Source organism: Castor canadensis, chromosome 9 (assembly GCF_047511655.1).
Source record: "Castor canadensis chromosome 9, mCasCan1.hap1v2, whole genome shotgun sequence".
Taxonomy (NCBI): Eukaryota; Metazoa; Chordata; class Mammalia; order Rodentia; family Castoridae; genus Castor; species Castor canadensis.
In genome coordinates, this window is record NC_133394.1 from 76,179,504 (window position 1) to 76,205,900 (window position 26,397).

General features: G+C 38.5%; 1 protein-coding gene across 15 annotated transcripts in view; it reads right to left on the reverse strand.

Moving 5' to 3' along the window:
• Rapgef2 (Rap guanine nucleotide exchange factor 2) overlaps positions 1-26,397 on the reverse strand; it is a 241,802-nt gene that overhangs the window by 19,285 nt on the left and 196,120 nt on the right. For all 15 annotated transcript variants that reach the window (XM_074041719.1, XM_074041722.1, XM_074041715.1 and 12 more), the window contains 12 exons: positions 22,527-22,704; positions 17,159-17,295; positions 15,747-15,905; positions 9,927-10,079; positions 9,522-9,686; positions 8,503-8,610; positions 8,208-8,411; positions 8,008-8,116; positions 7,100-7,346; positions 3,392-3,549; positions 2,548-2,788; positions 224-607 (listed from right to left, as the gene is read on the reverse strand). In XM_074041719.1, the coding sequence (XP_073897820.1) occupies positions 224-607; positions 2,548-2,788; positions 3,392-3,549; positions 7,100-7,346; positions 8,008-8,116; positions 8,208-8,411; positions 8,503-8,610; positions 9,522-9,686; positions 9,927-10,079; positions 15,747-15,905; positions 17,159-17,295; positions 22,527-22,704 (2,243 nt within the window). The remainder of the gene's footprint in view (positions 1-223; positions 608-2,547; positions 2,789-3,391; positions 3,550-7,099; positions 7,347-8,007; positions 8,117-8,207; positions 8,412-8,502; positions 8,611-9,521; positions 9,687-9,926; positions 10,080-15,746; positions 15,906-17,158; positions 17,296-22,526; positions 22,705-26,397) is intronic.

Genomic DNA, 26,397 nt, shown 5'->3' on the forward strand with positions numbered 1-26,397 from the left:
AAAGGCGGTGAATATAAACTTTCTAGTCTCCAACTCAGCACAAGAGATTTTTCACATTAAAGAATAAGAATCACAGAAAAGGAACTGCCCATTGTGAGTCACTCACAGCCTAGCATGCACAGACCCTAAGCTCCATCCTCAGAAACTGCAAAGTACTGCACTTATGTAACGATGTGAACACGGCCATGTGCAGCCTGCATCTCAGGACAGCGGGCTCGCCTACCTGATGATTGCAAACATCGAGTTAAAGTTCTTGCATTCCCGGCAATGCAGCGCTATCTTGATGAAATGCTTAATGATCTTCATCCTTTTCAGCTGGTTTGTCTCTCTCAGAATTTCAGATGCCACCCAAAATGTTTCCTGGTTAATGACTTCTTCAAATTTCTTAAGGTTGGCACAGCTGGTTTTTGACTTCAGTTTAAATAAATCGTCTATGTATTCAGTAGGCTCAATGTTGCGGAAAAGCTCAAAATTCCGCATAGAGAGCTGGGTGGCGACTTCGACTGTGCTAAGCTGAAGCAGGGAAATTTGGCTCTCTCGAAGCAACTCCTGAGCATCCTCATCCGAACACAGCGTTTCTGTTTCCATGTTGTTTTTCAGATAGTACCTGTGGAAAACAGAAATGTGCCAGATGTAAACTCTGAGCAGCTGTCTCATATTCCTTGGGAGAATAATGCTACCTCTTATGGGAAGCTTGGAAGAACACTAACTTGATGGAAGAATTCTTTTCACCCAAGAAGGGCAATACAGCCACAAGATCTCTAAGCCACCAGGACATAGAGCCACCTGCCCAGAAGGTAGGTGGAAGTGGACAAAACACATGGAATTTCAGTTGTACCATTTCCTCCTTTCCTTTTCTGTCTTCTAAATTATTTTATCCTGTTTGCTGAAGATTACAGAAAACAGCTATTATTCTGTTTAAGTAAGGGTACCAGTCCTAAGGAGGAAAAATTAGATCCAGGTCATCATTCTATTGTCCCAGAGGGAAAAGAGAATCTGACAACTGAGGGTCCAAATTTGGTCAAATTTACTTATTTATTCAAATGCCTAAGAAACCTAAAAGCCATCTCCATCTACTTGATCCTATAACTAGAACAATCCTAAAACAGATGTTGCTTTTTAAGTATCTAAATTTTCATGAAGACCTTACAGGTAAGTGGGACAGGCATTATCCTGTCAGACTAGGAAACAGGCTTTTTAGTGATGAGAATTCAGAACCAACACACCCTTCTCTTTTGAAGTAGCTTGCTGAAAACAGCATTTAGGTATTTTCTCTGTGTTTTTTTTTTTTTTTCTCTCTCTCTATGTCTCTGTCTTTCTCTCTAGTAGGCAAGTGCTTTCTTAAAACAAAATTCTATAAGGAAGAAATAGAATGCGCGTAGTGGAGGTCCTGATAAACTGCTCTTCTGCATGTTTCACAAAACATTTACGACAGAAAACATATAGCTTAGGCCCATGACAGTCACAGATCTAATGCTTTCCATTTGGATCACTCATCCAGCCCAACTACAAGGACCCAGCTACAATTTTCTTAAATAATTAATGTGAATCACTAATCTGGGGCTCAATGGAAATTTGTACAACTCCATCATGATTCAGATCTATCAATGTACAACCAAATAACTGAGAAAACTTGACCTCCTAAAATTAAACCATCCACTGGCAATGGGGCTAGAAATAAAAGTGAAGAGTAAGGAAGTAATAGCTGCTAATAGCTAGAAAATAATTTTGAAAGAATCGAGTCATAGTTTAGACCTTACCAAATAAAATTCAAGAATAATGAAACATTCCATAATGTAGGAGAAACAGAAAAAAATGTTACTTATGCAGCTACTTAATTTTCAGTCACTGTAGAATCCCAATTCTATACGAGATCCAAAACTTACTTTTTCAACTTTCAGTTATCTGTGGTTTGAGGGCAACCTAACAATAGGATTATCACTGAAGAGGATGACAAACATCAGGTCCAATGTTTTCTTGCAAGTAATGTGTAACATAGGCACTTATGCAAGCAACCAAGGACAGGCTCTGTGGCAACTACAATTTGGTTCTAGAGTTAAGATTTCCACAGAATAGCATACAATAATAAGGTGGTAATAGCCAGCCACATTGCCACAGATGTCTCTGACTAAATTAATGAGGCTCCCAGAAAGTTAGGTATACAGTAACACATGACACTAGGAGATTATTACGTAGTTGATATTCACATCCAAGGAGACAAGCACATCCAGGACTATTCAGTGACTGAATATCAAGTTTTCTGCTCTGTGGGCCAGGAAAAGCCTGAGAAGTTACTGCCTGTACACTGGCTGTCAAGAACAACTTTCAAGTTATGGGCCTTCCCAGGCTCTTACAGGCTGCTTGGGAGGCTGAGCAGTTTGCCCCATGCACGTACTATGAGACAGTGGCACACAGTGGGGAAACAACGCTCCTGTTTTAATCAGCAGGGGCTCTGACCATTTAAAAACCCTCAAGATGTGCATCTATTAGACTGTGGCCTGGGCTTGAAAAAGGTTGAAGCAATTCTGAAAGACAGAGCGTGCATACCTTCCACTCAGCTGTATTCTGTCAGCAAGCTTGGAAAGCTGGTCTGGAAGTCTTCTTTGCTTGATGACTCCCTCGGGTGTAACAGAGACCTCACAAAGAGAATACTGATCTGGGGTGGCAGTAACAGCAAATTCCCGGATGGCCTGAATGACCACTTCTTTCGCTGTGGTGTCTTTACTAATCATGATGTACCGGCTTTGCTGGTCAGCCTTGAAAACCCGTAAAACTTGATCTGGCAAGTCTGGGGAAAAGAAAAGGCACACATTTGTTGAAAGAATTTTAATGTATTGTAATGCAATTAAGCAAAGTAATCCGGAAAAAAAAAAAAAACTCCCTAGAAAAGAGGAAAGTAAACTTTCACCTGCTTCTTACTAGAGCTCTTCAAAAATTCAATCAACAAGCTATGTTGCAAGAACACATCTTCCTCTACAGATAACTAAATGATCCATAGACAGATGCAAACAGATAAGCACACAACAGCACATGTGTAAGACAGTCATGGGGGTATCAAAGGAAGAAAAGTTTAAATCTAAAGTTAATCTTTCTTGTATTGAAAAGCCCAATAAGTTAACCTAATGCACATCCTACTCTACTTGATATGACTTAGTAGTGACAACATGGCATATTACTACTCACTGTATCAAAGAGGAGTCAGGTTCAGAGAGCTGAATCTGCCTGTCATCATATCAGAATAGTTTCCAGAATATGACAAGATCTGGTTCCAATGGTTTGGAGTCAAGATTTATCCTGACTCTTGGCATCTCATACAACCCATGACAACGAAAGAGAGCTCTGTGGCACTACCATGTCAGAAGGAAAGAACCCTCCAAGCCCTTGTGCTCACCGGGGGTAGTGCTGAAGTCTAGGATGCGATGATGTGACTGCAGTAGGTCAGGGTTACTGGATGACAGAGTGCCGCTGACAGGCAGAGCAGCTGGGATGTGTTTCGTCTGCCTCAGTCCTACTATGCTGTCATCCTGAGACTGACCAATCCCAATATCACTGGGCAAGGAGGAAAGTGAGAAAGTAAATTATCAGCAAGATAAAAAGTTAGAAGACGTTACAGACCATTAAATAAATGTAAAAACCAGCCACAACTGCCAAAGCATGTCCAACTCACTTTGCTGTTTTGTAAGTGTACAGTTTGCTTAAAACCACCAATTACAGAGTATTTTCTCAGTATAAAAATATATTCAAGAATGAATGTGCTTGTGTTTCCAACACAAGTGGATTTAAGAAAAAGCACACTAAAAAGAATGCATTCAGACTCACTCATCCAATGGTGTACATCAGAACGGACACAAATTGTTTCACAATTTGATCTCTAAGAAACAAAAAAGGTATTCTCCAATATTTTAGGGAGAAAAATGAGCACTATGGAGTCAAATGTTAGGAAGCCCTGACACAGACATTATTTCTTAATTATAGAACATAAAAGATCTGTGGGGCATGGTGACATTTCCTGGCATCAAAGAAAAGGCAATGGAAACTCAATGCCCAAAATTTCTAGTTAAACACTTAAGATCTCAGAAAAAATACTAATAATAAGTATTATAGCTACAAACTCATTTCTACCTATAAAAAAAAAAGCACCTGACGTGGAGAACTCTTTTTTTTTTTTTTTTAATTGAGACAGGGTCTTGCTATGTAACCCAAGCCAATCTCAGACCAATAATCCTCAGCTTCAGCCCTGAGTGCTGGGATTACAATAGGCAAGCTGCACTGAGCCTGGCTTGTGGATAACACTTTAAACATTAATAATGTATAAAAATTATTTTTCAGCAGGGTGTAGTGGCATACCCTGTAATCCTAGCTACTCCAGAGGTGGAGAGAGGAGGATTGCGGTGCAGTCCCAGCAAAGTTAATCCATCTGACCCTACTTGAAAAATAAACTAATAGCAAAAGGACTGCGTGTGGCTCAAGTGGAAGAGTGCCTGCCTAGCAAGCATGAGGCCCTGAATTCAATCTCTAATATTGCACCCACAAAATTATTTCTAGATTGAAGTATCAGTGTTTGTAAAACAAAATACCTAATAAAACAAGCACAGCCACATACAGACAACTAGGTCATAAGCAGATGATTATAGTTTTGGCTGGTTTCTATACACACCTTGAAACAAAAAAGCAAGAACACTGGTTGGGGGGTAGCTCAATGGTCGAACACTTGTCTAGCACACACAAGACCCTGGGTTCAATCCTCAGCTCCACCAAAAAACAAAAACCAAAACAACAACAACAAAGGTTTCATAAATATGACGATTTCAGTACAAATTCTTCCAAATTCACTGGTGAGTCTAGAACAAAGTTAAATCTCTACCTAACACATAATGTTCTATGAAAGACAAAAACCTTCACATTAGGGGAATTTTGTTTTCAACCATATACAACAGTCTTTGTCAAAAATCTTAGTTACTATATGACCTACAACATCTACTATGGGCTAAAGCCAAAGGCACAGCTGACTGGGCTGCTCTTGGCTAAATGGCTATAAAGTTTCTCAGCAACATACATTTATCTGTTCATTTAAATAATACGCAGTTATTGATTTTTGAATGACTAAAGAATGAATGAATGACAGGGTCTTGCTGGGTAGGCCAGGCTGCCCTGAAACTTGTGATCCTCTTGCTTCAGTCTTCTGAGTGCTGGGATTAGAGGAGTGTACCACAACATCCAGTTCTCAGCAGCATTAAAGCACCTCACATGAAAACTAACTTAACCTGTTCCTAGGTTTTCTCTCTCTACTTCCTTGGCAACCCAGTTCAAATTCTATCATGCTCATGCCCATCCTCTCTTCCTCCACACTTCGTATGTGCATCCCTCAGTGCATATCAACCTACACGACTATTCTTGCCCATTTGCCAGGCCCTAGCACCTTAGCTGTTATAATACTGGTAATGTTGAAGAAAGAAAAAAAAAAAGTCAACAGTATGTTACAGCTAGAAGATTTCTACGACTTACTACGTTAGTATTTTGTTTAAAAATAATCTTCACAGACAGGGCATATGGCTCAGTGGTGCAGTGCCTGGCTGACATACACAGGCCCTGAGTTCCATGGCTAGCACCGTAAAATAAAAACAATAACTAAACAATTTCATACCCGATGTCGATTTCTAGAAAGCTTTAAGTATTAACTAGTGATAAATCAAATCAATACAACAGATACTACCATTTGCTTAGCTTAACTCTAAATAATATTTTTCTATTCAGTTGCATTACGTATACAAACTATTTAAAATAATTTTCACAACAAAATACTTAAATAAACCACATACTTGATGATATTTCTTCAGTGTATTAAAATCAACAATCCAATTATTTATTTCCTTTTTCTTTATCTATCTTCCCAAACACACCCAGAGCAATTTCGTACTGCATTCCTTGCCAACATCCTGCACTGTAGATGGGCCACACACCAGTTTTTCCATGTACATTTTTATCACCACTAGCCAGGGCCAAACTGTCTTTTAAGGTTCACATTTAACTCATAGTTATTGTTATTATGCTGCTGATAATTCTACATTTAGGTAATTTATTTTTTGTTCATTTAAATGTAAACCGTTCATCAAGACAGGTCACTTCAAAAATCAATTCCTATTTTCTGTAAATACTAGCTGTCCCAACCCATTGTCTCTTAAAAACTTAAGGTAAACATACTCTCAAAGTCAGGTCTATAAATACAACATTCATACCACTGCTTATCTGCTATAGATATAGAATTCAGAAACCACCAATCATTACTGTCCAGTTCAATGGGACACCACCATTTTGACACTCAATTCATTAACAGTACATTTTAAATCATACTTCTCTAACCTATGAATGAAAATTTTATCTGAAATGGAATTTAAGAAGAAATGCTTGATAGAGTTTTGAATGCATAATCTACTGCTTCTCTTTAGGCCCATTAAATTATCAAAGAAATGCATTAACCTGTATTTCTCAAATTGTTACCTTTCACACCACTGTAGTTTGAAGATTTATACATATACACACACACACATAAGTTTGTCTAGCTTGAGTTCCTGACATAAGCAAACATCCAAGAAGGAATTTAAGAGTCCATCTTATATGCTGACTGTACAGTTGACTGGGAAGAAGGGAGGTCTGTGCTTGATTACTGATGGCTTGTTAACAGTTAAATAACTGAAGACAGAGGTGAAGGGAAAAAACGAATAGTAGGGATGAACAGAAGCAACTAGAAGAACTGATGATTTGATGGGTAGAATAGATGCTATTGAAGGAGAGCTACAGTAGTAAAAATGAGTCTAAATCATATGAAGAGGAAGAAAACACACACTTACTTCTGCAAAGTTCAAATGAGGAAAAAATAGTTCAAGTGAGGACATGCTAAGCTGTCCCTACTGAAAACTGAGAAAGGGTCATGAAGTGGCAAAAATGGGCTTAAGAAACTTGCTCATTTAATATTCATCCTAAGATAGCTCAGGCATAAAGGCAAGACATTTACTAGACTCCTGCACAGACATCAGTGACATCACCATCTCTGCATCTTGTTTTCTTAAACACGGAAAAGAAAACATTTGCAAACACTTACTTATATGGTTTCTGAGGCAAGATACTGATCCGAGTCTTATCGAGTATCTTTTTTAGCTTGTTCCTTCCTCCAACAGTGTTGGCTTTACTTTTTTTATTGACTTTTTCCAGTCCTATCACCTGTTCTACATCTACAGCAAGATCTGGGATGGAGTACCGACTGGCCTTCTTGATGTCTCCAATTTTAGGAAGGTGAGGGGCACCATTTCGTTTCTCTTCTGACAATCTTGTTAGTAGTTCTTTAAATACTAAAATAAAGAAGCACCACAAAATGCCAGTTACAAGAAATCTGAACAATCCCGATGCAACTGTGGGACGTGGAAGTATCTCAGATGTACAGACTTCAACTATCAAAATTAAAATCCTACAGAAAACCTAGTCCAATGACTGACACCAAATACCTACTCTGTATGCGGTTTTATCAAGATAAGCTTTATTAGTGTTTATCAACAGATGATAGGTTTCATTTACAATGAAGTAATTTTATGATCCTCAAGTCAGTAGATTCTGATTTAAATCTACTTACAGACTCATATAATTCTGTATTTATGCATTTATTACAAATATTCTGACCTTCATTTTTGAAATACTACTTATAGCTGTGACCTTTTACATGATTAAGATCTAAGTAGAAAAAAAAAAAGCAAAAAACAAAAAACCCAAAACAAGCCTGGTGTTATGTTGCAAGCCTGCAATCCCAGCTAGGGAGGAGGATCAGGGTCTGATATCAGCCCTGGGCAAAAGCACTGAGACACTATCTGAAAAATAACTAAAGCAAAAAAAGGGCTCAAGTGGTAGAGTACCTGTCTAGCAAGTGCAAGGCCCAGAGTTGAAACCCCAGTACCGCCAAAACAAACAAAAGGAGAAAAGTGAAAGTATGCACACACCACACACAAAAAAAATGCTTACCAAATAAATTCGTTTTCACAGTGATTGACAGATGTGTGTTATTTCTGAGAATTTCCATGGCTTTTGACAGCTGGATATTTTCAAAGTTTTGACCATTTACTTCTAATATCTAAAAGTGAAAATTAATGTCAGTGTCACCATTGACTGAAGAAAAATAGATATGAAATCCATCTTTACATCTGGACTTGGAAATGTTATACCTGATCCCCACGTTTCAAGCCTGCTTCGGTTGCTTTGCTACCCGAATCAACGCTGTCAACAAATATTCCAAATCCCTTTTCCGAGCCTCCAAGTAAGATAAAAGGCAGAGGAGCTTCTCGGGACGGTTTTGTTAGCGTCATCAATCTTCTTTTTGCTTTAGCTGCACATGCGATATTTAACAGCCTTAGATGTCCACCCATTTTCTACAAGAGTCCAGGAAGAGCCATGTTAATTTAAAGATAAGCAGAATAAAATGAACCTAAAGCTGATTTTAAAAATCATCACAACTCTTACCTCTCTTTCCAGATTATTTTCAAATTCTTCTAGAAATCGAGTCATTGCAGAATCTCCTTCAAAGTCATTGAAGTGATTATTCACCCACAGTAATACTACCCGTGTAACCTGTGACAACAGTTAGTTTCAGAAAGTTTTCTTCTTTTCAGTGTTGAAGATTCATGTTTAAAATCATTTCAAAAACGATTCCTAATCTTTCAACAATTTACCTACAACTACTGAACAAGAAAATTAACAATAAAACTTTAAGCAAGGATTATATTCATATAAAAATAATGTTCTGAAAATACATATGCATACTTTAAATACAGATTTCATGCTGCCTTGCCCAGTGGGACTTGGAATCTGTGAAGCTATTTTAACTTACATCTTGCTTTACTTTCAAAACATACTTGAAAGAAGTAAAAATAAAAACAAAGGTATAGTAAAACCAAAACAGGTTAATACAAAACTAGACAGAAAATAAAAATTAAAGGAAAAGGACAGCAGATAAGGAAAAGGAAGTATATTAAGCTAGAAAGATCTGTAGGGGCAAGAATACTAATAGGAAGTAGGTACGATTACTAAGGGAAGTTTATCAACCAACCTGTCCTTCACAGAGCTCGCAGACCTGCTGGCCAGGATCTGCTTAGAATTATATTACTGAGCCTGCAAGCCAGTGATGAGACAACAAAATGCTGCTCTAATGATAATTCAAAAATTATAACTTTCATCTGGCAGACTGACTGTCTGCCAAGCTAGAAATTACAGATTCCCATGGTTATCCAGATAAATGTTTGGTTATATTTTAATATATTCCCAATGGAAGTAAAGTTTGAACATATGGTGGCCTTTAGAACTAAAGAAAAAAGACATTTCTATAATAACTAATATTTGTGTTATCTTTTCTTCATTTTAGCTTACAAAGAATGTCAGGTGTTCCCTTAATCTGAACATGACTGATGTGAAAAACTGTATCTTTCTATTTATATTTTAGTATCTCATATTTAAGAACCAAAATACAATAATGTATATCCAACCTTATCCCTGAGGCTCGGGTCATTAAACCACTCCAATAACTTTTTGCCCACTTCCATTGGGCTAGAAAGAAAAGTACGATAGGTCAACAGGAAGTCTTCTATAAACGTTGGATCTACTACTGAATGCTCTTCCACCAAATGCATGGTGAGCCTTTCTGAGGTGCCCTGTAACAAGAAAAAGGTTAGGTCACTACCCTGAACAAACACTTACATGGTACCCAGATTTCAACCTTCGACATAAAATGAGCCAGGTAGTAACAGAGATACAGAGATAATAATTAATAAAGTACTAATCATCAGGAAATGTAAAGATTTTTTTTAATAACTGATGCTTAAAGATGAAAGAAGATAAAAATCCCCAAACTGCCATAACTAATACTACCCAAAGTGGGGGAGCTGTCTGACCTTGATGACGATGTGACCCTTTCTCGTTCCAGTCCGATCAAGCTCTCTGTGCTCTTTCACCATAACGATCTCTCCTTCCTCTTCAACTTTTTGCATGTTCTTTTCTACTTGGTTGAGAATACGGCAGTAATCTTGCTGGGCGATGCAGACAAACTGGAATAAAACACAAGTCACATGTTAATGATAAAGTACTCGCAAAAGACCTAGCTGTACTAATAATTCAGTGTTTCAATTATTTAATACTGACATTTTTCCCTGTCTTCCCCATACTTTCTAAATTAATGCAGTAATGAACCTTAATCAGACTTCTCTACTTTTAATGTATTATTTCTTCCCTGGTCAAGAAAAGTTTTATTTTTTAGAATATTTATATGCATCTCACATTAAAAATTCTAGCAATTTAAGAAGTCAAGCCTGTTTTCATGCTTGGTTCACAGTTAACACTAATGTAGGGGAGGAAACTTAGAGAACACGCTTAGTTATTTGGATTAAAATTTTTTGGACCCATTAAAAGCAAAATTTAAAAATAAAGGTTTTGATAAGATGCACAAATTGGAGTAGATGTATGAAATCACATGGATGAGGAAGCATCAAGGAAACTAGCCTGTTTAAAGAAGGGCACCAATCCATTACTCCATATAACTCCAATTAAGGTAACCCTTGACCTTCAAGGACAAAATTAACAATAATATGCTTATCAAGCAATCACTCCTACACAGCTCCAACTAGAAAACATTTCAAAGCTTAGGCAGACTCCTTAAATTATTATGATTTATGAAATCATTTGGGAATGGAAAAAATGCATGGGATTTCTTTTTCTCCTTTAACATGAAAAAGATGAAAACAAGGTGGTGAAATTATAGTGAATTAAATAAAATGTGAAGCAAGAAACCAAACTCATATCTTCATAGGATAAATGAAGCTCTGGCTAATGCCCATGACATAGCATGGAATATTGTTAAAACATGCAGCACTAAATGCTGTAACGCAATCATAATGACAGCAGCAGCATCCCATCACATCACGGTAGCCTTACGGGAAGGGAACGTCCACAATCTATCCTCCTAATCTTATGGCAGGAGGAGGAAGCAGGCACCCTTGCCTCTGTACAGAGTGAACAGCCCTGCCTCATAATTACAGACATACACATCAAAGTCTTGGGGGAAAATAGAATAAAACATTAACGGTTATTTCTGAGCAATACAAATCACTGGCTTTAATTTACTTTTCTATGTTTTCTACACTTTCTGAAGTCACTGCTATAAGAGAACTAGAAATAGCAGTTCACAAGAGAAATGACATACTACAGGACCATGTTCCTCCCCAAGTAGGCTGGTTTCAGCTAGTTTTTCTACTAAGCATTTAGAAGCAGTTAAAAAGTCAAAAGATGGTTTTAGTGTATAAGGAAATATGAGTAGTTTCATTAAAATTTTAAAAATACCCCATTTATATAACATTGACCAAAGGTGTACATATGTTTTTATTTATCATTACTGATTTTTTTTTTGATAGTGTTGGGGTTTGAACTCAGGACCTTGCATTTGCTAGGCAGGCGCTCTACCTCTTAAGCCATGCCTCCAGCCCGTGTTTTTTAAAATATGTGGTCCTTAGTCTCTTTTCTCAAAAATATCTTTATTTTATTTCTTTGCATGGAGCAGCAAAATTTTTCTTTAAATTTGTATAGTAGATTTGGAAATGTTTTATCTCCAAATAATTTTAGGTGTTCTTTTTTATACTTACTTTTAGAGAACATAATTAAATCATCATTTTCCCATTTATCTTCTAAAAAATATATCAGCAAGTTAAAATGAATAAGTAGATAAATGAAAATGCTTTTTGAAGAGCATTTTCATTTATGTGCTAAAATTAATCTTCTTGACTCAAGATTTAAGGAAACTTGAATAAATCTGATTTGAAATTCTTAGTGTCTAGATAGACATTTTGGCATTTCTTATGTAGCAAACTAAAATACCATCCAAAAAGAAGAAAAAAAAAAAAAAAGTCAAACTGGCTAGGTGCCAATGGTTCACACCTGTAATCCTAGCTACTCAGGAGGGAGAGATCAAGAGGATTGAGGTTCAAAGCCAGCTCAGGCAAATAGCTCACAAGACCCTATCTAAAAAAAATACATCACAAAAAAGGGCTGGTGGAGTGGCTCAAGGTGCAGTCCCTGAGTTCAAACTCCAGTACTGAAAAAATAAAATAAAATAAAAAAAGGCAAACAATTTCTAATATAGCCATATAGAACTAGTATCTAAAAAGAATAAATTTTAGATGAAAATTTTTTATTAGTGATTTATTTTTGCTTTAAGAAAAATTTAATTTTAACTGGTATGATGAAGTTAGAAGGTTGTGAGTTGTTTGAGGTTTTAGCCTTGCAGACAGCTGTAAACATGGGGCAGTGGGGAAGGTGTAAAGAGAGAGAAAGGGAGGAGGAGGGCAAAAGAGGAGGAAAGAAAAGAAAGAGGTATAAAACTGGAGTTGATAGATGAAATCATGGATGAGAAACCATTAAGCAAACTAGCCCGTTCAAAGGTCACCAAACAAGCCGCATTTACAGCCCATTACTCCATATAACTCGTATTAAAGTAACCCTTGACCTTAAACAACAAAATTAACAATAATATGAGTGGAAACGGAGTGGAAAGCTAAGGCTTCTGGTCCTTGTCAAACACCTGCAAACACCACCCCCACTCCCACATATGACTGACACACAGGAAGAAAGCCTGCTAAGAAGGCCTGATAGGGCCAGACCTTCCTCAACCTGGCCTGAATGCACACCTGTCAACTATGGCCTCCTGCATCTGATGACAAGTGAAGAGGAAGAAAAGAAGCTCCAGTCTAATCTGGGCTCCTTTGAGGAGAGTTGTCTTTTGCCCATTCCCATTGTATTTTTACACCTCCCCACCATGGGGTTTTTCTTAGGTGGTCATGGGTAATCACGTGTGCAGAGTAATTCTTGAAATGTGTTGTAATTTTTTCACAACCATCCTGCCAATCACTCCTGTAGGCTGGTCTTGGAACTTGGTGATCCAAACCCCTTAAACTTCAATGAAAGCCTGGGCCAGACTGCCATGTAGTGCTAGTTCATGACCTCTCTTTCATCAACTTGCACCTACGAAAGTGCCTTTCTGAAAAACTTTACTATTTTTAATAAACTATACTTTCACACAAACACACACACACACACACACACACACACAGACACTGAAGAAAAATAACTAGAAGAGAACACAAAGGAGGAATCCCAAAGCAACACAAGCTTGAACCTCTCATGGGACCTGAGCAAACAGAAATGTGCTTTCATGCTGCCTGATACTTCTGGAACCCACTGGAATGTTAACAAGGGCCAATCTAGGAAAAGTTCTTTTTCTTGGAAAAAGAACTGCCACTTTTGTTCATTATATTCAATAACTGTTGATTCCAGAACATGTGATCAGAAAAATGATAAACCATGGAAGCCAGTTCATGGTTTTGACTGTTTCCAAGAGGAAGAGCAAACATGTGTCCTCTGGCAGATGCAAGACAGTTGAACAGAAGTACCCTAAAATGCTTTCTCAAAAAAGCACTTCAATTGTGCAAGTTCATTCTCCATTCCTGCTGTGCTCTAACAGGATAAAATGTAGGGACTGAGAAGATGAGTTGGTAGAAGGAAGGAGCAATTTATGAAATCCCTGACTTAACACAGTCCTGTTAGAGTGGAGGGAAGACAGCTTTCTCTACCAGATGCCTTCCTTTTGGCCCTCTTTATACTTCGGGGAACTTTAAATGAGGAACTACAGGAACCTTTCTACTGTAATCAGTTTTGAAGCTAGAGGAATGACTCCAGTGGTAGAGCTCCTGCCTTGCAAGCTCAAAGTCCTGAGTTTAAATCCCAGTACCACCAAAAAAACCAGCTTTGTTTTGAACTGGAGTTTATCTTGCTATCACTCTGGGCTTCTCACTAACTCTTTATTCTGTAAATAGATCAGGCACTCTTCCCTAATATAACATCTGCCTTCTTTTCCTTGCCCAGAACGCCTAAATGAATATTTAATATTACCTGCTACACCTGACATGACTTGAGCACTCTGTAACACTCAGTCATGCAACATTTTTATTAATTATTCTGAAACATTTATAGGCCTCTTACATCACTTCAGTCCCACGGTTCCAAAATTTCTAACAGAAGTGGTTTGGCCAACTAAGGAGTGCTAATATAACTGCTGAATTCTCGTAAGTGAACTAACTTTCTTGGCTGCTAAGGAACAGAGACTCTAAATGTCCTGTAATCCCAACACGGAGAAGGAAGAGTTTGGGGGAAAAGTGGTAAAAGACAGCAGGATGGAGAAAAACCTCTAACACTTCTCTAGCTTGTTCTGACTCAGTTTGGTTTCATTATTTTAACTAAAATTCCAGAGACAAAATATAACATATATCCTCTACTAAATATATACTGTCATACCAAATAAAGGTTTGGGGATTTATCTATTTTGTTTCCTAAATAACTGAGTTGACTATTTTTACAATGATCTGGCATGACATATTTAAAATACTGAATTTATATTCTTTTTAATATGTATGATGTTCACTAGATGAATTATCTTGCAAAATTATTTTGATTCTATAGGAGGATTATGTTATTTGTAACCATGGCCATTTTTTCCTTTTCTTTTTTAAGGGAGAGCTTGGGACAGAGGTTTGAACTCAGAGCATCCTGAACCAGACCCCTAGCTCATTTTTTTTCTTTCAGTAAGTAAAATGCTGAAAGATTTAAATAAGCAATGCCATTCTACATTGATCTGACACTATAAAAATCCAATTATATTCCTTTATAATACATTATTGTTGAGATGCCACTCAGACTGCAGACTACCAAATAAAGTCAGCATTTAACATTAACTAGTCTAAGTCAAGTGTTTTGGCTCATTTATTCCTTCAAACATTTTATCCTTCATAAATTATAAACTCTTAACAATAACAAAGGAATCTTCAAGTTATTTCCCTCTAATAAAGAAGTTACTACTTAAATTAATATAAAGTTCACATTTGGTTATATATTTTCGCCAATCTGTTATTAAATGTTTTTACATAATGAGTATAAACATAATATCAACATAGTATTTCTCTTTTGCTATCAAATATTTTCTTTTTATTAGCAATATTTTTATTTGCAAGTCTTTCTACTGTTTATACTAATTTCCATGGCTCTTCTAAAATAATTTTTTGTGCATATTTAAATTAAAAACACTGCATAGCTATACCATACCATCCTTGTTAATCTACTGATTAATCTACTGATAGCTTCCTTTCATAATGTGAATTTGATTTCCATATTTTTAAAAGAGTACTAATTATTGATGGCTATTTTAAAATACCATATTTACAGGAAGTTTTAAAAAAACTAGAACCTAGTTTAAATAACTTTAAGGAAGATTTATTTTTAATTTCTAGAAGCATAAAACTAAAAGCGATAGCTCTACATTAAAAATCTTATGCCTAAATCTAAGATGAGACATTAACATAAGCTGAAAAACCTTACCCCAAATACACACATGTGGGTTTTTTTTTGTTTTTTGGTGGTACTGGGGCTTATACTCAGGGCCTCATACTTGCTAGGCAGACACTCATAACCTGAACCACTATGCCAACCATTTTTTGTGTTGGATATTTTTGAGATAGAGTCTGACTTTTTTTTTTGCCCAGGCTAGCCTGGAACCTCCATTCTGTTGATCTCTCCTCTCCTGTGTAGCTAGAATTATAGGCATGAGCCACTGGGGCCCGGCTCACACAACTGTTCTTTACTAAGAATGAAACATACATTACAGTGGTATTTTGTACCTGGCAGTCATCCACCTTTGTTCTCATCACTCCTTTCATATATTCTTTGTCCATGGTGGGAGAGACGCCAAAACTGTTTCCCATACATAAGATTTCTGCTTTTCCATCTGGGTAAGTCACTTCCACAGAACCGTTGAGAATCACTGACCAGGAGTCCAGCTAGTCAAAAATCAATCAGTCAATCAATCAATCAATCAATAAATAAATAAGACAAAGAAAATAATCTTGTGGGCACACACCTGTGAATGCAAGAATGAGTAATTCCTAACATAACTCAGCAGATCTTCCACATTAAAGGAGCCAGCAGCTCCAGTGATGTGTTTACCACAGCCGCCTATCTACGAATTTTCCTACACCTAGCACAGAGTAATATCATTCTTCCCTGTTAATCTGATTTGGATTTTCTTCTCTAAAATGACATGAGGAAAAAAATTTCCTCTGTACCCCAAAGCACATGTGAACAAGTGAGAATGATCACCCAAATCAGTAAGAGTATAATTTTGTTTTTATAAAAGACATTATAGTAAGCCATACAAGCACGGTTGAATAAATAAACAAAAGAAATTTTAAAACTAAAAGATCTAAATTCCTCCCACTCACATTCCACAGCTCAACAGCCACCCAAAATGCAAATGGTGCCCAAAAAGCAAGACAAAAGTTCGGCAATCCTACCAAGCCAAAAACAAAAGCACAAAATGTGCTTAATTGAAATGATCAAGTAAAAATTTTAGATATGTTGAAAGGCCGTGTGTCTTTAGCAGGAGTTGGGTAGCAGTATAAGAAAAATGAAGCAAGCATCCACAGTATTCTAGATAACGAGCATGAGATAGGCCTAGGTTTTGATGAGCAGTGTTAATGTGGACAACAGTTTAATTTTTCCACAGTAATGCAGCCAAGTCCATACGGTTTCAAGTTACAGCTGCTGAGACCTACTGTACACATAGAACAGGCAAATTTGAGTACTTTTAAATTACTGAATTCTGCACATCCTAAGTCATTTGTGGATTTGCCCTCAGCAGCAGTCTCCAAGGGTCTATTGTATACAATTGCCATCAGCAGTAACTGCAAAGTTAATACATCAAAAACTCTTGGTGCTAGGGACATAGCTCAGTGGTGGATGATTGCCTAGCATGCACAAATCCCTGTGTTCAGTCCCCAGCACTGAAAAAGAAGAAGAAGAAGAAAAAAAACAAACCCAAAAAACTATCAGTATTTATGAAATGCTGCATATAATGGGAAATAAACAATGACTCTGGAAATCTGTGACAGAAACAGTACGCCATGAATTTTCCCTTATTCAAACTTACTGAGGCTAGGGTTTTCAGAGGAAAAAAACAAAACTGTGGTTTTGTGTGGGTCTACCAAGAGATGCTCAAAGTGTAGCCTTCTAAGATGCAGAAGTCCTTACTGACCTCTTCCCCATCATTTAACACGATGGTCCCGGCCCTTTCCACCACCGCAAACACCATCACAGCACACAGCTCCCGTCTCACCGACATTGTCATATTGGCAAAGGCAGGCAGTTGGTGCATGAATTCCAAGAGTTGTTCTGAAAAGCAAAAGAGATTCCTTGTCAAAACTACAACATTTATTAAAAACAGATCTTCAGAAAGAATGTGTTACGGTTCTTTCTTTGTAAAAGTCATACAACACTGCCTACTGAAAAATACACTTTCAATATCTTTGGTGTCAGTTGAATGTCTTGCAGGTACACAAAGACTTTTGTCACTGTGGAAATGGTGACATTTCCTTGTTGACTTAGAAGTAACAGTTTATGCCATAACCCAATATCCTAATGACACTGAAGAAACTGCTAAACTTCAAATGGGGAATTTGAACTGAAAATAAGCTGTGATCTTTATAAGTAAGAATTCTTAACAGTGGAAATGAAATAGAGCTCTGAGAATTTTCCACAAAGCTGGTGATCTGTTCTAGTGCCTCTGGGGTAGGTGATGCCTAAAATAGTTAATAGAAATACTACCTTTAATTTAAAAACACTCCAGTGGAGGCCAGGCATGCTAGTGCATACCTATAATCCCAGCACTCAGGAGGTAGAGGTAGGAGGATCGAAAGTTTGAGACCAGCCGGGGCTACACAGTGAGACCTTGTCTCAAGAAAAAACAATTCCAAGGGATATTTTCTGAATAAGAAAAATCCATAAAAATAAATTAAAAATTTACATGATGTGATAAATACAAATGAGAACTGGTATACCATTCCTGATCCTACAGCAAAAAAGGGGAAAACTTTATCCCAGCACTCAGGAGGCTAATGCAGGAGGATGGCAAGTTAGAGGCCACCCTAGGCTATGAAGGGAGACAAAAAAAAAAAAAAACATAAAAGAGGGGAGGAGGGAGTAATAAAGAGGGAGAAATGGCTGACCTCCCAGGCTTTTGTGGACCTTTATCTGGCTCCACCTAGGTTCTGTTGAAGGCTCTATGGGGGAAAGGCCTTCATTTTCATTTTGTGGGGAGACCGAGGCTCACACAGACATAACTAGGACCAGCACTGTCTGCCTGCGAAGCTATACTTCTTAGTTGTATTACTCCAACAAGCTGATTAATTCCCCAAAGGCATAGTGCTCTCATCTGTAAAACAATGGAGAATCTACTTCATTAGACAGCTGTGAAAGTCAAAGGAAGTAACAATAAAGAACTTCGCACAGGTCAACAGTAAGTGGTTCCACTTACTGTCACTATTATGGTCCTGACATCGATGACCTTTCTACTACCTAAAAATTCTACATTTTTCTTGCTACCACCTAATCAAACTGTCCCATCACACATTCCTTCTGTTAAGATTGAGTAGCAAGGCTGGATGCAGTGACTCATACCTAAGAATCCCAGCTACCCAGGAGGTGGAGACTGGTAGGATCATGGTTCAAGGGCAGCCCAGGCAAAAAGTTAGTGAGACCCTATCTCTAATAACAAGCCAGACATGGTGTTTCCTTCTTGTAATCCCAGCTATGCAGGAGGTATATGTAGTAAGATCACAGTCCAAGGCTACCTTGGGCAAAAAACAATATGAGACCCTATTTGAAAATAACTAACACAAAAGGACTAAGGGGGTGAGGCTCAAGAAGTTGTTGAGTTCGAGTTCAAACACGATACTGCCTCTCCAAGACTGAGGGACAAAGTTTATGTTATTGGATGTATTTTGCTAATTTCTAAAAAGAGAAAAAAAAGAAGGTTAACAGGAAGATACATTCATGAAAGCATTCTTCCAGAGGAACAAATTGAGTGCTTCCCTCTGTTCCAGCTGGGTGCCATCACAGTCCGTGTAGCCTGTACGTCATCCTTCTTTCCAGGACTGTTACTACACAGGGTGGCTCCAGTACTCACAGCAGTAAAGACATGTGGCACACAGGGGGTTCTGTTCAAACGGACAGTGTTCTTAACCTCACGCAGATTTACCTGGCAGGAAGCCCACTTACGATTGCAACCAGCATTTTTGAAAAAGAAGACAAAATATCAAAGCAGAGCCCTTATAGAAAGAGTAATTTCTGCTTAGGAAACTTCTGTTTTTTGAATGAGATGCATAGGTGTGTCTGTATTGTGCCATAATACACACTTATTCCTGGGCAGCAGTAAAGCAATTGTGAATATCAGTGAAGAGCTGACCCACATGAAAGGCAGGAATCCCTGTTGTGTAGAGTGTGCCAACCTTCTAATGTCCCCTGAGCAGCACAGCCCCAGTAGTCCTGTTTCCTACAGCCATCGTGCCTCATGCCACAGACCACTTCACCTCTTTCCTCCCCCACTGGTTGATAAGCTCGCCTGGGCATGCAAAGATTCATTAAGGAAGATGTGAGAGCATAAATTACTTGTCAGAAATGCTTTGAATTTAATGTGTTTAGATAATCATAGAAGTCAAGTACCACATATATGATCGAGATGAATGGGCAGGAAACATAAAACATCTTCACCAGTATTTGCTGAAATGACTTTGCTATGCCTTGCACAGACATAGGTTTTTGCTTTTTGACAGATTCCTATTCTATTAGTGCATCATGAAATCAATTTGTAATATATGAGCAGCGACTAGCATTAAAAAATACCACTGGATAGAAAATACCTGCATATGAACATGCATGAAGAATAAAAGAGACAGAAAAGATCTAATAATAGTAAGTGTGCATGGTTCACTGGGCTCTGCTGAAAAACTGTGATTACATAAATGCTTAACCAGACAGCATCTAGAGGTGTTTAAGATTCTCAAGGATTCCAATGTCTAGCTTGCTGGTTTTATGGTAACTTTAACATGACTATTTATTACAGAGGAGGATCGGGGAAATAAAAGAAATTAAACTAATATAGCAAATATAAAATAGAAGCATTTGGCTATGGGGCCTCAAAGCTGAACTCTAATCATGCCAGGGGAAGCATACAGCTAAAGGGTGAAGGGAGCTAAGAGTTCAGAGCTGGAGCGGCCTGTAGGATGTAGAGAAGGTAAGCCACGACGACTTTCATTTGTGGTTCTCTTTCTTTTTCATAGTCAGTACTGGGATTGAACCCCCCATGTCCTCTACCACTTGTGCCACACCATCTACATTTCTTAGGAGAATCTACTAGAATTACATAGTAATCTTTAAAAATATTTTTTCTAGTCAATAATGACAAAAAGAACAAATAAGTAACCAACTTAGATATACCAGAAACTGAAGCTTATCTTGGTTAGCTTGCTTCAGCTTTATATGAAAACTGATTAATGCCAGGATTTTAAATATCTATGGTGTTTTTTGCTGGTACATGAAGCAGGGAGAAAGAAATTATTTGAAAGAGAACAGAGTAGTTCAAGCCCTCAAAACAGAAAAAGTTACAACCATTCAAAACTGACTGACTACCTACAAAGTTAGGAGTTTTACAGCAAAAATAAATATGATAAACCTCTCTCTTTAGAGCACTGAAACATGGGTAGGTCCAAGAATCTCTGGGAACCCAAAGGGGAATTTTCTCCTGCAGTTGTTAAAAATATGATTGAATATTAGCAATTTCATCTGATTTGACTTGAACACTCACATGTGCAGAGGCTTCAAGTAAACTGGTATTCAAGTCTGGGATTCACCAGAGAGATTGTGGCTACAAGCACATTAGAACAAAAGCTAGCAAGCTAGCCTCTTGTTTATTTCTAAGAATAAGTGTAGTCCATGCTTTCTAGAGATTCTGGGAAAGAAGGCTTCTCAGACAGGAGGTAAAAGCCTTTAATTTCCAGGAACAGAAGATAGGCTGCACATACTTCATAATCAGCATTTTCTTCCACAACTATTCTAAAATGAACAGTTTCAAAAGGCAAAATATCTGTTTGTTTACAAGGGAAACTGCCAAATGAATCTGTTCAATAGCAAAATTCCATCTTAAAAAATTCCTATAAGCATGGATTCTGGATTAAGATGTTAAATTCAATACTTTCAATTTCATTCTTTCTTTAAAACTACACTACAGCGTTTTATTTATTTTTTTGGCCAAGGACAAGGAACAGGAGACCAAAAGTCAATTTTGGACACTGACACTCAGATGAACACATTAGTGTTAGACACAAGGAAGCCAAACCCCAAGTCTCCAGGGGGTAAAACTGAGAGTCATTCTGCCCCTGCCTCCACCAGCCCAGCTCTGCTCACTCCCTTCTCATCACAGCACTCACTCCGCCTGCTTGCTCACTTGCTTATCACAATCTCCCCAAAAGACCATCACAGAGCAGGACCTTGCCTGCCTTGTTCACCACTGAGTAGCCAGGAACCAGAGAAATGCTAAGTACACAGAAGGTGCTTCACAATATTAGCAGAATGAATGAATGAATGAATGATTATCACCATTTAATATTCATCTGTAAATAGTAAGTCTCATAAATGACTTAAATTATACACAATCTAATCCAAGCATTTGGTTTTCTACCTTTTATTTCCTAGCATATGTCAGTTTTCCTACAAACATGTCTGTCTAACTCAAGGATATGTGACAAGCCACTCACACCTTCCTATGTCTAATCCCACAGACTCAACTCACCAAATTTCTCTTCAAACTGGGGGGGTGGTACTGGGAGACCATTCACAAGAGAAGCTACTCTTCATCCTAGTATAAGCCATTACCACGCAATCAACTTCTGCTCCTCTGGAAAGGTAGACATAAAGTCCCTTAACTACTTAAACTTTAGGGTCCATGCACATAAAGTCTCTAACAGCCTGGTGGGTGGTCACACCTGTAATCCCAGAATTTGGTAGTCTAAAGCAGGAGTATCAAGTTCGACACCGAGTGGGTTACATCGTGAGAGCCTGAAAACAAGTACAGAGGCTGCATATTTCCTTCTTACACTGCTCTCATCTGCATATGGAACCAGATTACCAGCAAATTCTTTACATGACAACTCTCCCATTCACTACTTGACTAACATTTACATACAGAAAACATGAACTCAATAGAATTAGTGCTTCTAAGAAAATTAACAGAAATAATACTGCCTGAAGACTAGTTCCAACTTTTTTTAGGAGGGGGCAAAAATGAAGCTAAAACAGAAGCTGTGTGGAAGAGTTTTACCAGGAAGTGTCACCCACCCTGTTATTTGCTGTCTCTTAAAGGTACCGACTGAGTACAACTGACTTGTTCCAACTTTTTTGAAAGAAATATTACTGTTTGTACAAAGAAAGAGCTTTCTACACTACCACTTACACTAAGGAAATTCATAAACATGGGGCTTCTTAAAAGTCTACTGGGTTCTACTGTATCACACAATTTTAACTCTCAACAGTTCACCTTCTCCAAGATTCCTTTCCTTGTGCATACTTACCAATATCATCATCAGTCCTGTCAATGGGGTCCTTCTCCAGACAGTCCCTCACAATGTCCCTGCTCATCAGAGGGTCCGACGCCCTCTCAATGTCCTCCTCATCGTCATCGTCCTCAGAATCTACTGCCGTTTCTGGCAGCCCACTCAGGTCCATGTCACCAGCCTCACTCTCTGTAGCCTTAAAACAAACAAAAATTAAGACCTATTTTATAAAGTGAATCAATTTTTGGAGCCCCAAAAGGGTAAGAACGGTGGTACTTCAAAGTAATTTTATGTAACTAAGTTAGGTGGGTACAGCATCCAACAACTAACTAATCAAGCAAAGCAGACACCACATAAAGGAATTATTTCAACAACATGTGAGTGACTCTATCCCTTATTACAATTTTGGTCAGGATTAATGATTTTGATCTCAGTAATTTGGTGTCTTCTATAAGCCATCACATGGCATCTGAAACACAGTAGAATAAAAAAGAAAGATGCATTTGTTTTCACTCCTTTTTCCAGAGAGAATGATTAAGGGTAACAATTTGTTAAGTCTGAGCAACTTCTCCAGAAGAACTGGTGTGAATTCATTAGTGCCAAGAAGACTGAACCACTTTCTCCTGTTAGTCTTCATGGAAAAACAAATCATCAACCCCATGCAGCTTGATAAACATACAAAGCAAACATTAAAATGAGTTGATTTATTCCAGTGGCCACTCTTGAACAGTAGAGGAAACCTTCTCATCTACCACACAGCTGACCATATTACCAATTGTATTTCAAGTTATAAAGACATTTACACTAATATTTAAATATTTTCTTGGCTACCAGAGTCACCTATTTCAAGATGGTCTCTTCGGCTGGGTGATCTGAAGCCTAGAACTGTCATTCTTATTAGGCAAATCTGTAGCCTTTTGTGATGATCACCTTAATACATGCATCATATTGGTGTTATTCAACATTATATACATGGCCTTCATTAACTGCTAGCTAATGTATAGTGAGAAAGAATTTAAGAAAATGTTAACTATATCAATTTTTTTGTGTTTGGTAATTCTGGGGTTTGAACTCAAGAGCCTCATATTTGCTAGAGGCAAACACTCTATCACTTGAGCCATGCCTCTAGCCCCATAGCATTTATCAGTCTTGAACACCACAGATAGGCTTTTCCAGTTGAAATATTAAACTCAAAGAGGTTGGGCAAGATGGTGGATTAGAAGCATCCACCATATGACTCTGAGTAAGAAGCGTCAGATAATCCATATTCTAAAGAGAGAAAGCAAATCAGGAATCATAAAGGAAGCATCAGGATGGCAGAAAACCTTGGAGAAATGGAGACAACGGAAAGTCAACAGACTGTTCCGAGGCCATTCTAGACTTCCCAGGAGGGGAAAGGGAAAATGAAGATGCCATTGCAAGGTAAAATGCACAGCCCTGGTGACAGGCTGGCAATTCGAGCTGCAAGATAAGCCCACAGGCCTTACACTCAGTGCAAGAATGTGTGAAACACTGAATGTCCAGTGTGGAAGGCTAGCATTGGTAAAGAAAGACATTCTGCTGCTCCCTTGATTTTTAGGTTTAATAGCAAGGTGCCATTTTCAGAGAGGGCCTGTTATTTTGAGACTGGGACAATCTGGGGGCCTGAAAACAAGGAGCACTCAAAGGTCAGGGAGTCTTGGAGTACCTTGCACTGAGTCTGAGTGGAAGATGGCCACAAGAGGTGATTGAGGAGAGAAAGAGGTTTGATGTGGCTGGGGAGAGTGCGGACAAATGCTGAGGTGAGGCCTCAACCTCCCAGGCAAAAAGTCAGTTCTGTCGCCTGAGGCTAGGGCTAAGCCTCTGAATGGCTTAATATTTGGCCTGCAGGGACTGCCTACTGGCTTACTGTGTTGACTGCTAGATGCATCAGACCTTCTGAATCTTGTGGGTCCCCCCATTCCCAGGGAAGTGAACTGTCAGGAAGGACTTGAAAAACCTGAGACTTGAGAAGCACAAGATGGCAGCTACAGGGAGGAAACAGAAAGCGAGCCTCCTATAGTGAAATCTTGGAGAGACGCTGGAGACACACTTTGCAGGCATAATCACTGAGAAGAGGCATAACTTTGACCCCTCCACACCTCCAGCCTGCACAGAGAATCTCCACTTCATGTTAAACAGAGAAACCACGAGGGCCCCAGGGCCGCCAGTCGCCCACGCCCAGACGGCTTGGGAAGACATGGACCAGGTGACCTTCACAGTACCACAGTACTCCCATAGACAAGCCTGGGCCAGAGCAGCATAGCCCCCTGGACAGACTGACCTCCACCCAGGGAAAAAAGAGAAACTGAGTAATAAGCAATAAGAACAATAAAGACACATGGGAAAGAGGTTGGGGCACACTAAGCACCGAAGATTGGGGGAAGGGAATCCTTCCCGGGACTGTAAATAAACAAGACGGGCAGGCCTGAGAGGCTCTGGCAGGAGCGGGTGCGTGCGCCCAGCAACCAGGAGTGGGAAAGCCTGTGAGAGTGGTGGAGGGAGGAAAACTCCACAGGAAATGGGGGGAAGACCCACCTCCCACATGAACTGTAAATAAACATGCAGACCTGACAATGCGGGTGCAGTGTCACCTTTCCCAGTGCTTGGAAAGGGGAAAGCTTGTAGCAGAGGCTCCGGCACAGGAGAACTCTGAGCAAACAAAGCCTGCGGGGCCAGGTGAGTGCTAAGCTCACCCCAGAGATCTGCATAAATAACGCCACCAGCAACAGCAGGCTGACAGCAGCGGGCAGGCAAGCCACAGCTGCAGATACCATTCTCAGAACTGTCTCCAGACTCTTTTTTTTCTTTTTCTCCCTAACCCTTGATGAGAGAACAACCGAATTACACCTGCATGCTGAAAAACTTCTGAAACTGTATTGCATTTGAACTTGGGACACTTGGTGGGTTTTTGTGTGTGTGTGTGTAATTTTGTTCTACTTTATGCATCCCCTTTGATGAGACAACTACAGAACAACATCTGAGGCACCATCTCCAGGATTGGAGACTGAGACAGACACCCAAATTAGTAAGACTGAAACTTCATTGCATTTGAACTTCGAGGTTCTTTGGGTTTTTTTCTTTTTAATTTTCTATTTTTCATCTTATTTTACTTCATTTTTATATATAGATATTTCTTTCATTTAATTATTTTTTATTTTTATTCTTATCTTTACTTTATTTTTGATTTTCAATCCTCTCTCTAATGTCTGTTCAGCTTACTGTCAATTAGTACACTAATGCTCCCTGTTTATAACTTTGAAACTTTCTTGTCTGATACCTTATTCTGTTTTATCCTTCTTGTCTGTGTATTTGTTTTCCCCCTTTCTTTAATTTCTTGCTTTCCATCTCAGCTCACCCTTCCATTCTAAATATTACCATTGTTATTATTACAAGCTAGAAAATACTTAATTGCACACAGTACAGGGACAGTAACAACACCAAAGACAATGACGGAAAGACAGAAAAAACAGGGAAACCAGTTTCCCCACAGCAAAAAATTAGTACAGGAACCAGAGGGGAATGAAGAAAACAGATACTCAGATCCAGACTCCAACAAAATGAAGATAAACTATGCCAAAGGACCCAATGAAGCCAACAAGAATAATTTAAAAGAAGACACTACAGGTACTCAATGAGAATTTTATAGAGATGATACTGGATAGGGTCAACCAAAATGTACAGGAGACACTCAAGAAATTACAAGACAACAAAAATAGAGAATTTGAAAAAGCAAAAGAAGAAATAAAGGAAACCACAGAAGCACTGTATAAACACCAAAGTGAAACAGAGAACACGATGAATAAACAGATAAATGAACTCAGGACAAAAATAGACAACATTAAAGAGGAAACCACCCAGGATATGGAAA